Below are 17841 nucleotides of genomic sequence, written 5' to 3'. Positions count from 1 at the left end.
TGGCCCCAGCGTAAACACTCCCACACACTTCCTGTAAATCCTCCCGTTTAAGCTCACTGTGTCTGTCCTTTTATCCTCCTCTCACCCGCTATGAGCAGCACTCAATACGGGATTTGACTTCATTTTCATATCAAAGAGAATCTCTCTTACTCACAGTCTCTCTTATACTGTTATACTTTCTGTCTCTCTCTCTCTCTCTCACTCACTGTCTCTCTTTCCATCTCTCTCTTTCTTTCATCTCCAGTCTCTCTCTCTCTCAGCAAAATCTCCTCATCTTCTGCACTGTCACTTCTCCAAAGCGTTAACTCTTGTGTCACAATCCACCTCCACACCAAACTGACATGCTCCCTCCTGACCCGTCAACTGCCAATTCAAGGCACTTGCATGATGATATTCTACAGCCCCTAGTGGTGGGGCAGATTATTGCAACTCACCTGGATTTGCCTCTAGCTCCTCTGGAGCATCCTGGGGCAGTTTGGTCACCTGACCCGTCACATCTGCCTGGCTCTCTGTCAGCTTGGCCCTCTCATTGGCTCCTGGTGAATGAGGAGAGCACATCCATCACACTGTTATACCCATACAAGTGATATACTGTGCTGAACCTTGAAGAACAGAACACAGTGAAATAGAAGGTGCTATCAATTCCTATTAATAGTGGGCGGTGGGGAAGGTCGGGTTCCAACAGGAATAGCATCAGGGAGGCTACGACTCTGCCAACTAATTTCTTGTTCTGCTCCAGCCAAAGACAAAAAGCTGGAGTCATTTTGGTGCCACTAAATACACATTTGGACTTGCACAATCAGGACTTGGGGTCTCTGAACCCAAACCTCCCCGCTCTCATTACAGTGGATCAACCGCAGCTTCAATCCAATCAGGCCGTGACTGCAGCATTAGAAGAGTCCGGGGCAGACTCTCTGTCGGAAATTAGATTCCCCCCCCCCCCCCCCCACACACACACACACTAAAGGACTTTTCCCTCCCTGGTTTTCATTACCCCGGGGGTCCGACACGTAACAGTTCCCAGAAAACACACCGAAGATTAGCTCTGAACGCAATCAGCTCCGACGTGACATTAATTCCTGTCTGACCTGATAGGAGTGATGAGCTCAACCTCCCTCACCTTCCACGGCTATATCCTGCAGCTCTTTCAGAAAGTTTTGATGGCGTAGGATGGAAACCAAACGTTCATCTGCAAAAAAAAGAGAGGAGAGGAAGAGAGTGAGAGAAAGATAGAAAGAGAGAAAGACTAGAGACATGGGAGCGAATAGGTAATTTTCCTATACGTTTTTATGAGACTTGGCGGGAGTAACATGAACACAATGCATAGCTGCCTGTCAGTCATTTGCAAGGACTCAGCAGTTCAATTCAGTCTCAGAGAGTTAATTGCCCTGAAATATACAGCCTCTCCTTTCAACAAACAATTAATCATTGGGCTCTGAGAGAGAGAGAGAGAGAGAGAGTGTGTGTGTGTGTGTGTGTGTGTGTGTGTGTGAAAGAGAGAGAGAGAGAGAGAGAGAGAAAGAGTTAGGGAGAGAGAGCAAGGCGAAGAGATAACGGAGGTACAGAGAGAGAGAAAGAGAAGGAGAGAGTAAGGTGGAGACATAGGGAGGGATAGAGAGAGAGAATGAGAGAGAGAGGAAGAGAGAGGTGGAAATATAGCGAGGGATAGAGAGAGAGAAAGAGAGGGAGAGCGCATGGCAGAGAGATAGGGAGGGAGTGTTTCTAGTAAATTACAGCCGAGTCGAGCTTTTCTGCCTTTCTGCTGACCCAGAAAGAGTGCCGAGTCAACGCTCACACTCTTTCAGCACCGCCGCTTCATCCACCCACACCATCTCTTCTTCCTCCTTTCACCTCACCTCACTGCCAAACTCTTCCCTCCATCCATCTCTCCAGTGTTCCCTTTCTTTCTATCTCTCTCTCTCTTCCTCTCTCTCTCTCTTTCCTTGGCTTGCGTTTCGCTTTCGCCCAGGTGTTTGATCGTCTCGTGTCCGAGGCAGCTTCACCTCAGCGTATCAAAAGAGAACCACAAGAGAAACAACAAGCCGACGCACCTCGGGGAGCTGACTTCAGGTAGCAGCCTACTATTTTCACTTCTGCATTCCCTCTCTAACCCCACTGGCTGTGTAGCAGTTGCCAGCTCCCCGCTGTGCGGCACCCCCTCCATCAGGCGGGGACGGCCTCAGGCAAACATGGGTCTCTCCTCTGGAACAGGCGGTCCTGCTGACTGCTTGTTTGCACCATCAGGCAATGCTGTACTACCACAGGGAGCCACCGCTCTCGTGAAGGGACATAATCATGCTGTGTGTGTGTGTGTGTGTGTGTGTGTGTGTGTGTGTGTGTGTGTGTGTGTGTGTGTGTGTGTGTGTGTGTGTGTGTGTGTGTGTGTGTCTGTTAGTGCATTTACCAATTGTTTGCACGCCCGACTCTAACACACACACACACACACACACACACACACACAGAGGCCGCTACTGCACTGAGAGGGGAGAGGACAAATGAATCCCCTTTCATTGTGTGTTGTGTGAACACCTGGTCAAGCCGCAGACACATGAACTCAGGTGTCCACAGTGCTGCGCTGGCAGCCTTTTATACCTGTGTCATCCGAGCGCGTTCACCCGTGCGCTGTAATGACCTCCACTTATGATGAGACAATCATCTGCAGCGCAAACCCACTGGCTCCACCGTGAGAGGTAACAAATTGTACGACCGTGTGCACTGGAGCAAAAAATGGCCGGGACACACTGGGCATATAGATACAGCCACGGAGCCCAGAGACCTAAGTCCTCATCCTCATCCTCACTCAATACTCAGCAGCTGCTCCAGGGCACAATAACAAGCACGCTAACATCAGAAGACCTACTGTATCTCTCACAGGGATTGCCTGAGATGAGGTGTGGGGGAGCAGGGGGGTTCTTAGGAGAGAAGCAGAGTTGAAGCTCAGCTCACCTGTCCTTAGTATATCCAGGCACTGTTGACTGACAGGTAAGGGGTGTGGCCTGGAAAGAGCATCTGCGATTACCTCCACAATGCACTTCATCACCTGTAAAGGGGCAGGTGGATGAACAGGTAAAAGTGGTTACCAAGTGATAGGTACAGATACAGTAGGTATCAGACAAATTGCATTTACAATGGAGTGAAAAGATGGTTACTCTGATGGTGTAGGAAGTGGAGCGGGCAAAAGTGGAGTTTGAGCTTTGTCCAGAATGTTTTTCATCTGTGACTCAAAGTGAGTTTCAAAGTAGTACTAACTTTTCCTCGCTAAGAATCTAAACTCTTATGACCATTTTGTCCTCGAGGAATTTGTCATCCTGGCTTGAGAGCATCCTGAATTGTAGCATAACCATTAAATGCCGTATGGGAGACATCACAAAATGTACTAAGGCTTTGAAATTGGGGTTTTTTTGGGCTCCTTACTGTTTACCTCTTCTGCATCATACTGGCAGCTGGTCAAAAAGTCACACTTTGCACTGTCATTTGTCATTTTAATCAACCTTCCAAGGCTTTCATATCATTGTTAGTAAAAGTCGATTTTATTTATCTCTTATTCACTGCCTTTGTTGTTTATCTCATGGTCTCATCTACTGGATGGTAAGCTTCAGGGTCACGCATTTGACATTCTGCTGCCATATCAGTCCATGGCAGTATTGATTTCTTTCAAAGTCATGTGGCTTATCAAATCCAAGCGCAACTTAATACCAGCTAAAGTGCTTCGGAAAATGTTTACTATTTCAGACGAACCTCTCTATTGATTTTGTATAACACAAAAACATTTTGATGCAAAATATATTTCACCTAGCTACAGTCATAACATTGGCTCACAGATAATGAGAATTATCGCTTTGTTTGGCATCTGGAATTGAATTGGTCGCTTTTTTGTAGCCTAATGATTTCTTGCTGAGCGTATGGTTGGTCAGCTTTACAGTAATTGTCAGTAGCCTATGCAATACTTCGTGGTATAATATAGTAGATTAGGCTATTAATTTTGATTGACCTCAATCTGTCTCTTATATTTATTGGTGCGTTGTTGTTTGAGTTTTTAAAAGAAACTTGAATAGATGAAAAGCGCAAGAGATAGCAGGAGCTTATCGTTCTTTCATGCTCTCCTGAAGCTGTGCAGCTCGAGCTGAGAGCGCGGCACCCTTGAGACGAGCTGTCACATCGGTTCGGTGGGTTTAGACCATTAATCTAACTGCTCATGTTTCATACATGTATTCTTGTACGTTTGATGTAGATTAGTCTACAGTTTAAACATTTAAATGTTCATTAACAGAGTTAAAGCCTCACTTTTAAGACATTTTGAGACGTTTAAGTCCAACTGAGTAAAAATGCATGCAAACTTCGAGGGATGGTCTGTCTTACCCTGATGTCCTCATTCTCCCCTTTAGACACTGGTAATGGAGCAACTGTAGAGGATGAGAATAAATGTACATTTAGGCTATATAAACGCAGAAAGGCTGAGAAGGATTCGTCTAATGGCACATTGACATGTGTAACAGAAAACCAGAGCATATTAGATGCATTGGGTGGAAACCATAAGCGCAGATATTTCAACGAATTCTTAAATACCTCGAATAAAATCTAAAGTGGTTTGGAAAATAGCATATCTACAATTCACATGCACTATCTGTAACATATATTAGTCAAATATATGTATGGCAATCAGCTCCAGCTGTCCATTAAATTTCCGCCGCACTTGGAGCTGTCCTTGGTGCTGAGCCAAAGCAGCGCTTCGCCTCTTGACAAACGATTGAAACGAATAGAATATTTGACACAATTGTCAAAGCTAATGTTTCGAAATGCCATTCGCTTACCGTAATTAACCAGAGCCATTAACACAAGGCATCCCGTCGTAATCATTGTAGCGTTGACAATACGATGCAATCGCCGTTGAGATGTGAAGCGACAGACCTCTGTGACTACTTTTAACTTTGCTCTGTTGGAACCGAAAGAGTGAACAAGGGGGCTGTTCTCATGGACGCATTCTCTACGGAACTTGGGTGTTCTGGTTGGTTCTGAGGCACGAGGTGCAGAAACAACGTACCGCTACTCTGCCAGGGCTCTACGAGCTACTTACTGCAACAACACCTGCATTTTATAGGATGTGAGAGAGAAAGGAAATGACATCACCTCTGTTGGAGTGCTAGCAGAACACCTTTGCCTGAGATAGAGTAAGGTGTGTGTGTGTGAGTGTGTGTGTGTGTGTGTGTGTGTGTGTGTGTGTGTGTGTGTGTGTGTGTGTGTGTGTGTGTGTGTGTGTGTGTGTGTGTGTGAGTGAGTGAGTGAGTGAGTGAGTGAGTGAAGGGGAGTCCCTCTATAAATCAAGCTGATCAGAATCTGACCTGTGTTGCTGTCCTCAAAATACATGTTTTTCCAGAGGTTTTGCAAATTTAATTTGGGGATTGAGCCATTACCAAAATGGAGCAAACTCCAAAAGGAGAGCATGCACCAACAAAGACACTGCATAACATATACACTGATCATTTACATTCATTCATTTAGTGACTTGTAATTAGTTTACATTACAAGGGCCATTGTCCCATGCTCAAAGGCACAACAGTGGAAGCCGAGAATTGAACCTGCACCTTTTCATTGCATGCTAGCCCAGCTCCTTAGCCACTATGCGTCTGTTGCCTAGACTTCATTACATTACTGCCTCACTGGATTCAATCAGCACTATGATGAAGAGTACACAGGGGAGCCATATGTGTCTATGGCCGTCATGGAAATATGGACATGGTTAAGTATCCGCCTGAAATGTAAAATCTAAAACACTCTGGGTATTTTAGACACATGCACAGACAGACATTCAGAGGGAGGGAGTTGCTTTTGTTATAACCAAACTTTTCACATGTCTGTTGAGATTCCAAAGCCATGATATTATAATGATATCATAGAATGAATTGTTGTGATTGGAAAAATCCCCCCTCTGGACTTTTTAAAAAAAAAACATATAGCCTTGCGTCAGTAAACAGATCATTACACGTATTTAAGCCTGTCTCTGTGGTAGCAGTTCTAAACGAGACAAAGAACATGTAAGCTCCTCTGCAGACTACCACTAGTATCTATTGTCTGAAAAGGATGGGTTGCTAGGACACTGCTTGTTAAAAATACAGGATATTACCTCACCAATGCCAGTCTCCCTCTACTCTGTTTTCTAAACAAATAGACAAATGTCACATATGGACATAATGGAAAATGTTGCGTGACTCAATATGATACCTTCTTCTGTGTGTGTGTGTGTGTGTGTGTGTGTGTGTGTGTCTCAGCATTTAGGAGGGGTGCATGGGATAAACAGATGAAGTAGGTATTTTGAGACAAGCAGACAGGGCAACCATACCCAAAGATATAGGTCTATAGATGTATAGATGGACAGACAGAGACAGAGAGAGAGAGAGAGAGAGAGAGAGAGAGAGAGAGAGAGAGAGAGAGAGAATTATTCATTTGGTATTGCATTCTCTACCATTCTCTTTTTTATATTTCCTTCTCCCGAATAACCTGGTGAAGATCCATTAAAAAATCATAATTAACACCTGTCACCTTATGTTGACATTAAACAAAAGGCTAATACGGTCTCATCTCATTTTCATCTTATTTTCTATGCAACCTGACATGACACCAAAGCACACAGAAAGCTCATACTTGTTAAACGCATGGCAACCAGTGGCCAGGTGATACCAAATTATGATAAATAGTCGTCAAACGGAGTAGGCCTATGTATTTAATTTCCTCTAGGCCCGTTTTGCTTTCTCACAGATTAAAATGTCCGTTACCTGTCACCCCATGTGATTTATGCACTTCAGGACACCGTTTAATTTCCACGGCAGATTCCCTTGCTTTCATGCCCTGAATTCATCCTAGGCGCTTATCATGCGTGTGATCGGTGATGCAACACGTATTAAAATCTGGTTAGTTGTGGAGTGGGAGATTTGACTATCTAGTCCCATTGGTCTTGGCCTTTATTAAATGCAGGATGTGTCAGAGCGTCATTCCGCAATCTGCGCTTCTGCCAAAAAAGAAGAATCTGTGACTCACTTTAGTTCTTTGCAGGAAGGCTGCATGTGTCTGTAGATTTGAGATTCATCAGACTCTTTGAAAAGCAGTTGGCTTGCTAGAACAAAGAATAGTGTGAGAGCCAATGGTTTCTTGTGTATTTCTTTTTTTCATCTTTGCAAATACTGTTTTTTCCTTCAGAGTGACTCAGATACTATGATATTCAACCGTTCCAGTCGTTTGAAGGCACCAGTATTTCTTTGAAACCATACACCACAGTTGAGGTGCACAGTGCGTTGTAATATTGGTGGCATGTTTGGTTGGAGGCTCATTGTCTTTTCACCTGTAACAAAAACAATACGTCATACAACTCTAAATTTCAGATGTTCACTGTTTCTGTATTACAACAAATGCGTTGACACGCTCTAAGGATTAAATTGAATCAGTCTCGCATGGACATTGGCTTTAATTAAAAAGCTTTAATCAGAAGCAAGCCAGACAGTAGTTTGTGTGATGTTTTTTTTCCAGTATCAAATTTCCTATTTCTCTATCAGCAAAGATGATAATCGCTGACATAATAAAGGGAATTTGCCATCACCCATGAGTGCTGTTTGCCTGGTATCAAATGTGGCTACAGTGCTGTTTGCTTAAGCCAGGCTTTCAAAAGACAAAACAGGGCGCATACGTCCCTGCTTAATATAGAAATCACCTGCACATTCAGACAGGCAAAAATCTGAGCGCACCTGCTTGAAACCAGTGTTTTACTGACTGTCCTTGCTTTCCATTGTAACTCCATCTAAATGCTTTTCCATTTAGCACATGAGAAAGGCCTTCTTATGAGTACAGCATCAGTGAGTCAACTGTTTCTGTGGGCAGTGGAAAGTAGTTGTCAGAAGTATTGGTGAAATGATTAGACACAAACGGCATGGCCAGTCTCCACAGGAACTCACACAGAACTCATGTAATCACCTGAGCTGCAATTTACCATTAGATGCCCAGTCACTGGTCAGTAATGCTGAACTCCATTCAAACTTCTGTTCTGCACTGACGTCTCTTTCTGTTGTTCTGTATTGACAAAAAGCATCTCAGTGATTCCAGTGTATTTTTTTAAGCAAGCCTCAACTTGTAGCCTCCATGAACATTATATGCCATAAATAATGACCTGATCTCACTCAATTAACCTTAAACTGTTTAAGTACTTAATGGTCTTTTTCACATAGCTTTGCATTCATTCAAAAATATACTGAACACACACACCTATCATGGACCCTCAAATGTTTAAAAAAAATGGTCACAATGGATCAAATGACCTTGGATATCATATTATTAACCTTAGACGTGAAGATCTTTCATAGATAATCTATACTAAAGCTGTAGGCTTTAGCAGTGGGCAATTTCACAATACGTTCTAAGGTTTTTCATTGTCATTTGCAAATAATATAATAATAATAATAATAACCATTATTAGTATCATCATCATCATCATCATTTAGTGACTTTATGAGTCTGTATTTCAGCCTGTTTAATCTTAAACGTATACAGAGATTTGAATGGTTTAGAACATACTGGAAGTAATGGAAAACCTATTTTCAAGCAGGTGTAAGCTATTCAAATATTTGAAACCTACTGTCAGGCTTAAACAAACAGCCCAGGCCATTAGGGCAAGACAGAGAGCAGTGTTAGCTCTGGAATGGAATCTCCAGTCACCAACATAGCACAGGTTAGAGATGTTCGTATGGGGCAACACCTTTCATAGATATCAAATAGACGTTTTTCATCGGAGGCATAGGCATAACAAAACGTTCTTTTATTCTTTCATTTCCGCTGCAGGTTGGTGTCCGTAAGTGGCTTAAGCAGGCCCTCATTGTGTATTTCGACGTGAGATGTCACTGGAGTCGAGGGACCGGTGTTCTGTTGGGGGGAGAGGGGGGGAGCCTGAGAGCACGTCTCAGGTTGCAGCCTCCAAATGCGGTTATCTCATTAGTCGGGGGTGCGGCGTGCCCCTGGTCTGGTTTACCTTTACGCAGGACCTGCTTTTAGAAGCCGCGCTATTGTTCTTTCCACAGATTTCCCTTTCCTTTCTGCTTCCAGCCACTTAATGAGTTTGAAACCCGTGCTGCCCCTGAACCAGAAAAAGCTTACGTAATTACTTTTCATCCGTAAACAAATTAGAACTGCATTACATTGGGGCTAAATCTGACTTGCACCTGGTCCCTGTCTAACCTCCAATTAGCCCGACCGCTTCCTGATCAAGATATGATGTTTTAGAGATGGTTCAAATGTCCCCTCTTTTTGGACATGACTGGAGTGTGATTACCCTCTGTTGAGATTTAGTGCATAGATTATGATATGAAAAAAAGGAACAGCTTCCACACTGGCAAAAGCAAAAAGCACATCACATTTCATAGGAGTGGTAGACCCGACGGCTTTCCTATCTATCGACAACTGACTTCTCACCACGTGCCAGTACTGGCCATCGCAAGGGTTAGGAGCGACGGCAGTGTGACGGCACAAATGTGAAATCGACCTCTAGTGGTCACTACAGAGATTACGGTTGTACAGAGTGAAAAAAGACCTTGAAAGAAATATTTACATCAAATGGTCAAAGCCTCGTTTCGGAAAGCACTTCAAAACAGTCAGACAACAATCACTAAGAACGTGTCCAGCTCTGGGTCAGTGGTCCAGAGCGTCACAGGCAGGTGAGAGCCACGGTAGTCCGAAGGAGGAGGTAGGTGAGGGGCAAGAGACAGCTGAGCGCCGAGGCCCTCTGCCCGCTGGAGGTCGAGACGTCTTCTGATGGAGTCGTGGTCTGCCCGTTCTCCACGGCACTGGGCTTGGTGAAGATGAAAGGGTGATCCTTCACGTGGGAGAGGACAGAAACATGGCAGACAGGTTAGTGCAGGGCTGAGAGACAGGAAATGATCTGTGCCTGAAATGATCCAAATACATTGAAAGACAATGTAGAGAATAGCCTTTCTTGACATCATACATGGCTGAGCTCAAGCCTGAATTAAGGCACCACGCCTGAACTCTATCAGGCCTGTTAGTGTGAGCCAGTACGGGAGCCTGTACAGTAATTTCCCGCATATAAGCCGCATTGTGTAGTCCTGTGTACGGGACAGTGTTTTATGCAAGTTAAAAGAAACAAAACCTTATTAACACCATATTAACTGCCCCCATGTATAAACCTCATAGCTGAAGAAATTTTGCAAAATCAATGTACAAGCCGCGGCTAATAGTCGGGAAATTACGGTAAGTGACCGTGGACTGCGCTGTGGGCTGTTAAGATGCCCAGACTGGATGTGTGCTCACCGGTGGTGGACATCTTAGTGGAATGGGGTTAGAGAAACTCTCTACCATGAACTTTTCTCCCTCAGCTTGGAACTGTACAAATGACAATTTTCAAAAATGTCAACAAATGTCAGAGAAAGCCATGACAATCATCCAACCATAATTATATTATATAATGTTTTCGGTCATTTTTGGTTTGCGTAGAGTGGGACATCCTTCCTTAACAGTGAAAGAAAGCTATGTTAGGAATAACCTGTGGTGGCTTCAGTAAAAGAGTATGACTCATATAAACACTATCGCACCATGTTGTTCCAAAGGCCCTTGGCCAGCTCTTCGTGTCCTTTCATGGTGAAGTGGAAACAGTCTGGTGTGAAGAAGCTCATGTCAATCTTCCCATTCTGACAGTGGACGTTCAAGACATCAAGAGGAGAGGAAAAGGATTGACATTACTGCTCCAAAATGTTTTGACAGTTTGATAACAAGTTATCTTTGCAAACCTGAAGTCATAGCCTCAAAATGTTACATAAATATAAACATTTCAAATGATTTGACTGGCTGCTCAAAATGTCAACACAAGAGAGAAATAAACAAGATGAATACAGACATTCATACAGGGCATACTGAAGGTTATTAAAAAACAGGGCTTATTTCATTGAAGTGGCAAAAGACTTCCTTTTGCTATGTACAGGGCTACATTTTGGAAAATGTTTTAGAAGGTGAACTACATGTTTTGCTATTCGTACCGGAAGCCGTGGAGGATCCGCATATTTGAGGAAGGGTTGAAGGACCACGGCAAAGTCCGTCTTGAAGAATCGATCTGTGTAGAGCAGCTGCTCCAGCCGTTTCTGCGTGGGTGGGCGGAGGAGAGAGTTAGGGTACGATTCACCAGGGCCTTCATGCCCTGCTAAACTACAGTAGGAGCTCTCAGAAGCTACATGCGCTGGTGAATATGTGGAAAGAATGGGACAAGTAGGTCAAAATGATCATCACTAATTCTGGGTAGATTACTAATGTGGGTCTTATTCTTTTTTCCCCACCAAGCTCTATAATTGCATTCTCTCTTTTCATTTGATTGGCCAGACCTGCAGTAACTCAACTGGTATGTCATGCATGTCAGTGCATGTCAACAGTTTTTGCATTTGCACTTGTTTATGCATTCATTAAAGGAGAACTTTTCACATAAATCTGTTTCTTGAGGTCACTGAGTACTCTCGGTATTTACAAAAGGGGGGCTTTAAAAGCATGACCCCAGAGTGTAGCACTGTAGCTGCAGGAACTCCTAATATGTAGTGCCGATTTTCTTCCATATTGACAGTACTCGATGACCGCGACAAACAGAGATCCATGTGAAAAATTGCGTTCTGAGTTGAGTTCTCCTTTAATGCTTTAATGAATGCATAAACAAGTCTCCCAATGCGTCCTCTGAGTATCATGGGGTGGCGTGTGCCTAAAGTAGGAGTGACACACCTGAAACTCCAGGTTGACCGACACCAGTTCCTTCAGATCAGCTGAGCCGGTCGCTGGCTTCACTAAACAGGAACAGAAAGACCTGCACAAAACAGAACCAAACGCATTTCCAGACACAAAGGCCCGGTTTCCCGTACGTGGATTAAGCCTGGTCCCAGACAAAAAGGCTTTTTCAATGGAAATCTCCATTGACGTTCTCTTTTAGATGAGGACTAGGCATAATCCACATACATGAATCCAACCCAATGTGTTTGAATTGAACTCACAGGAAAGCAAATACAAAAAAAAGGAAATGACTACATTTGTGTTTTGGGATGCAATTACAACATGTTATATTTGCATACATTTTGAGCATAATGCACGCTTGGTATAGCAATCGTATAACATACAAGTTTGTAATAAACAAGTTTGTGATATTCATCCAAGGGGGTTAAAGCATACAAAAGGACTGGAAAAAAAGGAAATTCTGCTATTTTGTAGTATTCCAGTGATCAGTCATTGTACAGCTCATTGTACAGTTTGTCATTGCACCACAGGGTGGTTTAGCTCCCTGAGGAATGAAGCACTAAAACAGTCATAAAAACCCTTGGCATTCACCCCAATTGTGAACATTATATTCTGTAGTGGTTGGTAGAGTATAAAAGTGGATAAAACTGCTGACAAGGACAGAGACATCAGTGTTCACTGGCCTGAACGGTGATCATTACGCTTTACACTCGTAGTTAAAGATCATCAATCTTCGGAAATGGCCTTTTTCATCCACTTATTGCCAAGTTAGCACTGAGGCCTCTGCTGTTGAGGGGCCACTACTCTACGAGAAGTATTTGTCATTCAGAGAGCATGAGAGTCAAGCATGCACAAAGGTCAGATATGACCAATGGTGATTGTTTTAGCCGGCCAGCCTAGTCGCGGTCACATGACGTGGGGTGAAAGGTCAAATACCTCTGGAGCAGGCAGCCTGGGGTGGGTTTCTGCACCTCCCTTAGGGTCTCCATAGGCAGAATCTGCACCACGTTCACTATCATCCGTGGAACCTACCGGAACACACAGCACAATGTATTTTCATCCAGCGTTTTGTATCTTCTTCCAGCTTGTATCTTGTGTCTTGTATCTGGGACTATATTTCCTGTGATGTGTTACTCAAAAATGTATGCATCTTATCTTATCTTGTGTTTGTATATCTTAGCGTGTACTTTGCTGAATATATGTAAATGTACATGGCATGTATTTAGGGAGAAAAAAAAAACATTCACGACAGTTACAAACAGAACGGCCTTTTCCAAGAGAGCACCAGACAAAAAAACTAAAACTAAAGCAAGAAACTTGGACAAGTTGAAGATGTACAGATATACAAAGTAGTGTAGATATGGATGATCTATTCCACTGACTGCGATCAAAGCAGAAATCTCACCTCGTTCATCAGCATTTCCAAGGACACGGTCATGTAGTAGATGAAGTTTTCCACTGAAAAGAGGGACTGAAAGAAGAAGGCAGAAGATGAAATATGAAATGTGCCATTCCAATCAGCCAAGGCACTTCACCTGCTGGCAGCATTTGTTGACGGCTTTCTTGTGTGGCAGTCAATATTATATAAATATATATATTGTATGTATAAATAAATTGGGAAAATCTCTGAAGGCTGTCCCAGTAGAGAAACTGCTGTCGCTCTGAATGTGGTGATTCAGCATCAAGCAGTAGAACTGAGGTGAACACGTGTGGTGACGTGGTCTCTAAACTTCAGTGCACAGAACTCTGGAGAGACAACACAACTTCGCTCCTGTCCGTTAGCCATACCTTGTCTTTGCAGTAATCACAGATGTCATTCATGCCTATAAGGATGGTCAGAAGCTTCCAATCTTCATCAAAATCTATGCCCTGCAGCATCACACAGGTTCTGTTTAAAGCTTCAAAGAATTTCTTACAAATGGCATTTTCCACAAACAGCAAAACGTTACTATTTCCAAATATAGCTATGATGTACTTATGATTTTACCTGGTATGTTTTCAGAGTGTCAATGAGATGTCTGACCTGTCCAGGGAGATTACTGAAAGAGAGGCATTCATCAAAGTTTAAATGCGCAAACATAAACATATTCACACTTAATACAACACTGCCCTTACATTGCCTTATCTCAATATATGCAATCAAGATAACCCGTTAAATCATTCTGATCACGATCAATAAATAGACTGTCTGAAGATGATGCACAACAGCTTCCTTCCTGCACAAATGCAACCATTATTTATTACTGACAACACTGAGGCTGTAAATGGACAAGGATAAATTACGCGGGTCGGAATGTATTCCTCTGTATTTACTTAGGCTGAAAGTAATAAAAAGACATTTTAAAAGGAACTTTACCTACACAGAATATAAATATCTGAGAGTGTCCTGAGACAAGATGACATTCAAATTATCATTTTGTTTCCCCACTGTATGTGATTTTCTCGACAAACTGGGAAATACTCAAAAACAAGGAAATTCACAGACCGATGGATTGTCATGACAACACTCACAATGTGTTGTGTCCAGTGACGGCCAGGTTGAAGCCGGTCTCACTGAGGGGTGCAGGGGTACCGTGGACCGTCTTGGTGGGAGCTGGACCAATCAGGTCAGGGTTGAAGAGCCTGATAATGTCTGGGGAAAAACAAATGTGACTGACTGTTCTAAGAACAGTACCATTTTTTCAAATTTAGAAGCCTTACTTTACTTGATACTGGTTAACATTTCTGTCAAGGCCTTTGAGTATCAAAATAAACAGATACGTAATCAAATACCTTAGTTAACCAATTAAATAAATTAAACGTAGGCTAATAACTTTTTTCCAACAATATCATGGCTTACAGCCATATCTTTTTGTGAATCCTTTTCTATTTTTCTTTTAATTAATAAATGACGTGGTCACATGATCAAGATTGTATGCTCTTTTAAAAGTCTTTAAAAAAACAAATTGAGCAAGAAACTTCCCTTTGAGTATCCCATGGAAGTATGGTCAAAATTACTCCAAGACAACTTGGTGTGAGACTGCAGCTTTATTCTCCATACCAAGAGCATGCTACCCACATGAAATGTCAAAGCAACAAGCCCACATATCTGTGCCTGTGGCTGAGATACCATAGCACCCATGGAAAAATCACAAGATGCCACCCCCCATACAGTGATCCATCTAACCAGCTGGTATTAACGGAGAGAAGAATATTTACAAATCCCCCTAATGTGTGTTTGTATTGGTATCCCCCTGGGATCAGCACCATCAGATACTGTACAAAAAACATACTTCTCACTAATGATTCCCACAGCAGGAGGCTTCATGGACAAAGGAGAATGAAGGGAACCATATTCTCCTAGCACATATGCATGATTAAAGTAAACATTTCATTAAATGAGAAACTTAACAATTATACCACAGAAGCCATTGACAATCTCTCCCAAGATCCTCCAAAAAGCATGTTTTTCCACTGCAAACGGTATGCATGGTCATGCGTTGTGTGTGCCCAGAGGAAAACAGTTTTCTTTTCTGTCACCTACCAAAGATTTCAAGAACACTCTATTGTTTTTAAAATGTACTGCGTAAGACTGGAGACAGCTCTCTGAATGGATGGGCTGGTCTTTTACAGTGTGTTTGCAGTCTGCAAGTGTGAGAGAGTGAGACAAGGAGAAGGGGAGAGGAAAACCAACAGAGAGATGAAGATATGGAGAGAGGGAGGGAGGGAGGGAGAGAGAGAGGGAGTGAATTTGCAGTCTGCAAATGTGGACAGAATACAGCACTACAAGTGGAACTCACTTGCAAGCGTGATGACATCTTCAAAGGTTCCATGGCCTCCAATGCTATGAGATCCAAACAAACACCACAAAAAAGGAAATTATTACTGAACCTGCTTGGACAGTCTCTCAAAAGAAGTGCTAGCAAACAACCAGTATAAAATTACTAATCACATCACATCACAACCCCTAGTTTAAGGACCGTCAGACATGGCGAAATAAATTCACCCTCAGAAAACACAGTCATTGATCAAGAGTGTAGTGACCGAAGACAACTTGCCTCCATGACACATGACGGAATTCTATAGGTATTCCCAGGACGTTCGTTGCATTCGCACCAATGGCTGTCTGCAAAGTCAGACAAGCAATTGAATTAGCGCATTCTCAGACTCAAGTTTGTTGTGTTCAATTGAAAACACTGTCTCCTCGGCTAGCTGTCACAACAAACAATATCAAGTAAAACTGATTTGAAAATCTCATCCATAACCTTAGTAAGTCAATTTGTGAATAGAGGACTTCCTCTCCAAATGTTCACGGCAGTGTTCTGTTTCCATCACAACAGATGGCCCTGACACAGATTATGTTCATAATTAGAACTCGACACGTTGTCAACAGGAAACTGTCCCCCACAGACACAAAGATGGTCCTGAGGAGAGTGCTGTGTGTCTGCAGGCACTCGCAAACTTACCTGAAATCAATTCACTCATTTTATGAACAAGCCGTTAACTTCATCACACCCTGCATAATTACACATCAGGCATCACAGTGGGTGTTACTAATGTAATATCAGGGATATCAGGGATATCAGGGATATCAGCCGAGCAACTCACAGTCAGCGAGTCTCCAAGTGCCGCTATCACTTTGATGTCTGCAGCCTTCACCATTTCCACTGCCACAGACAGAGAGAGAAACAGAAAGAGGGGGGGAGTCATCCAAGCAGACACTTAAAAGGCAGCCTGCATAGCCTATTCTGAGTTCTTCTAGGAGCTGACAAGGAATCATAATCAGAGCTAGCTGCAGACCAAGAACGTCACACATGTGACTCCTTTGATAACACCAGCAAGGAGCTGCACAGGAGCAATCGTGACAGTTACTGCTGATAAGGAGACTTTTATTTTTAATTAAATCCCTAAGACATCTGTACTGAACAGTCATCACTGTAAAGGTCTCGATTTTAATGACGTGCAAAGTTTGAAGTCTAACTAAGGCTACAATGAAAGATTGTTGAGCTGGAGTGCTACCTGGAATTTGTGATAGTGCTAGATGGTGCTCTTTGGTCAAAGGCTTACTTAGTATCAAAAAATGAAAAGCTACCAAGTAGAATAAGTAGTAGTAGAATAAAGGCATTTTAAACTTTCTAACTAAGGCTAATTCAATAAGCTGGCAAAATCTATTTGGGAGTTTAACACCGTGAGCAAGATCCTAAGCAGTTGTCCCATCAATGGGTCAGCTCAAAACTCTCACAAGCCACATAATAGCTTTTAGTTTGTGCACAAGACACGCTGCTCATTGACTGCACCGCTGCACTTTGCCCCTCCATTCAAAATGAGATGAATAAAGTGGACAGGAGCTGTTGTCCGAGCCATGTGTGCCTCACCTGAGGTGGGGACAGAGGGGGAGGGAGTCATGTCGGTGCACTGGAAATGAGGATGCTTGAAGTCGGCGGGCCGGGTTTTCTCCGGAAACTCCTGAAGGAAGCACAGCCACAGGGCAGGAACAGGACAGCAGAGGTTTATGTGCCACCCGCTTATAGGGTCTGAGCTGCTCAGCTACCGGAACTCACAGTTTATATCTCTAGTCTCACTGCAAATACCACATCTCATCCCATAGCCTTTTCTGTGTTGTATCAAGACACAGACACATCTAAATGCCAGCAGAATACTTCATACAGTAATCCATCACACTGAGCACCAAGTAAACAAAGTCTGTGGCATCCTAGAGCCCCCTTCATTCAAGACAACTTCCTGATTTTGACCAATGATCATGAGAAGAAGGGAAAAAAGTATCCGATAGTACCCTTTTAAGAGCCTCTTCACTGTAGTGCCTCAGTCCCTCTTCGTACTCCCACATCCAATCGCTGCCTTAGAAAGGAGGGAAACATCCTTAATTCCTCTTCATCCCTGCGTATCCCGACTAACACACGGCCAACAGGGCAGGAGCCATTGACATTCCCATGACACTGAACACAGTGGACGGCCTCAGTGGTAGAGAATGAGGTTCCTCTTTCAAACATGGCTTCCTTCATCCATAGTGACACCCATAATCCTCTGCTTCGCTGCTAGGGGCCATGTTTGAAGAGGGGTTTTTCTTTCCTGTTTTGATTCTATTGG

General features: G+C 43.1%; 2 protein-coding genes across 3 annotated transcripts in view; both read right to left on the bottom strand.

Moving 5' to 3' along the window:
- chga (chromogranin A) overlaps window positions 1-5049 on the bottom strand; it is an 11495-nt gene extending 6446 nt beyond the window's left edge. For both annotated transcript variants that reach the window (XR_009940918.1, XM_062550356.1), the window contains exons 1-5: window positions 4812-5049; window positions 4360-4403; window positions 2947-3040; window positions 1121-1189; window positions 435-536 (exon numbers count right to left, since the gene is read on the bottom strand). Coding sequence is in view for 1 of the 2 variants with exons in the window: in XM_062550356.1 (XP_062406340.1) it covers window positions 435-536; window positions 1121-1189; window positions 2947-3040; window positions 4360-4403; window positions 4812-4857 (355 nt within the window). In the remaining variant the exon portion in view is untranslated. The remainder of the gene's footprint in view (window positions 1-434; window positions 537-1120; window positions 1190-2946; window positions 3041-4359; window positions 4404-4811) is intronic.
- A 4630-nt stretch (window positions 5050-9679) lies between these two features.
- Window positions 9680-17661, bottom strand: si:dkey-177p2.18 (phospholipase B1, membrane-associated). The gene is made up of 13 exons (XM_062551371.1): window positions 17528-17661; window positions 17109-17199; window positions 16342-16400; window positions 15792-15859; window positions 14266-14376; window positions 13742-13793; window positions 13543-13623; window positions 13160-13225; window positions 12691-12782; window positions 11749-11830; window positions 11025-11126; window positions 10584-10679; window positions 9680-9847 (listed from the first exon to the last, which is right to left on the bottom strand). Exons 1-13 carry the CDS (start codon window positions 17579-17581, stop codon window positions 9680-9682), a joined length of 1122 nt encoding a protein of 373 aa, XP_062407355.1. The 5' UTR covers window positions 17582-17661.
- Window positions 17662-17841: the final 180 nt, after the last annotated feature.

This window comes from Sardina pilchardus, chromosome 12 (genome assembly GCF_963854185.1).
Source record: "Sardina pilchardus chromosome 12, fSarPil1.1, whole genome shotgun sequence".
Taxonomy (NCBI): Eukaryota; Metazoa; Chordata; class Actinopteri; order Clupeiformes; family Clupeidae; genus Sardina; species Sardina pilchardus.
This window is presented reverse-complemented; position numbering and strand designations above follow the sequence as displayed.

Bases quoted from the DNA above. Each gene is read 5' to 3' on its own strand.
- si:dkey-177p2.18 (XM_062551371.1), bottom strand. From the start codon at position 17,581: ATGTGGGAGTACGAAGAGGGACTGAGGCACTACAGTGAAGAGGCTCTT. The intron at 14,377-15,791 runs GCAAGTTGTCTT...AGACATTATCAG, and splicing joins TTCCGTCATGTGTCATGGAG to GCTCTTCAACCCTGACCTGA. The intron at 13,624-13,741 runs GTAAAATCATAA...GTGATGCTGCAG, and splicing joins ACACTCTGAAAACATACCAG to GGCATAGATTTTGATGAAGA.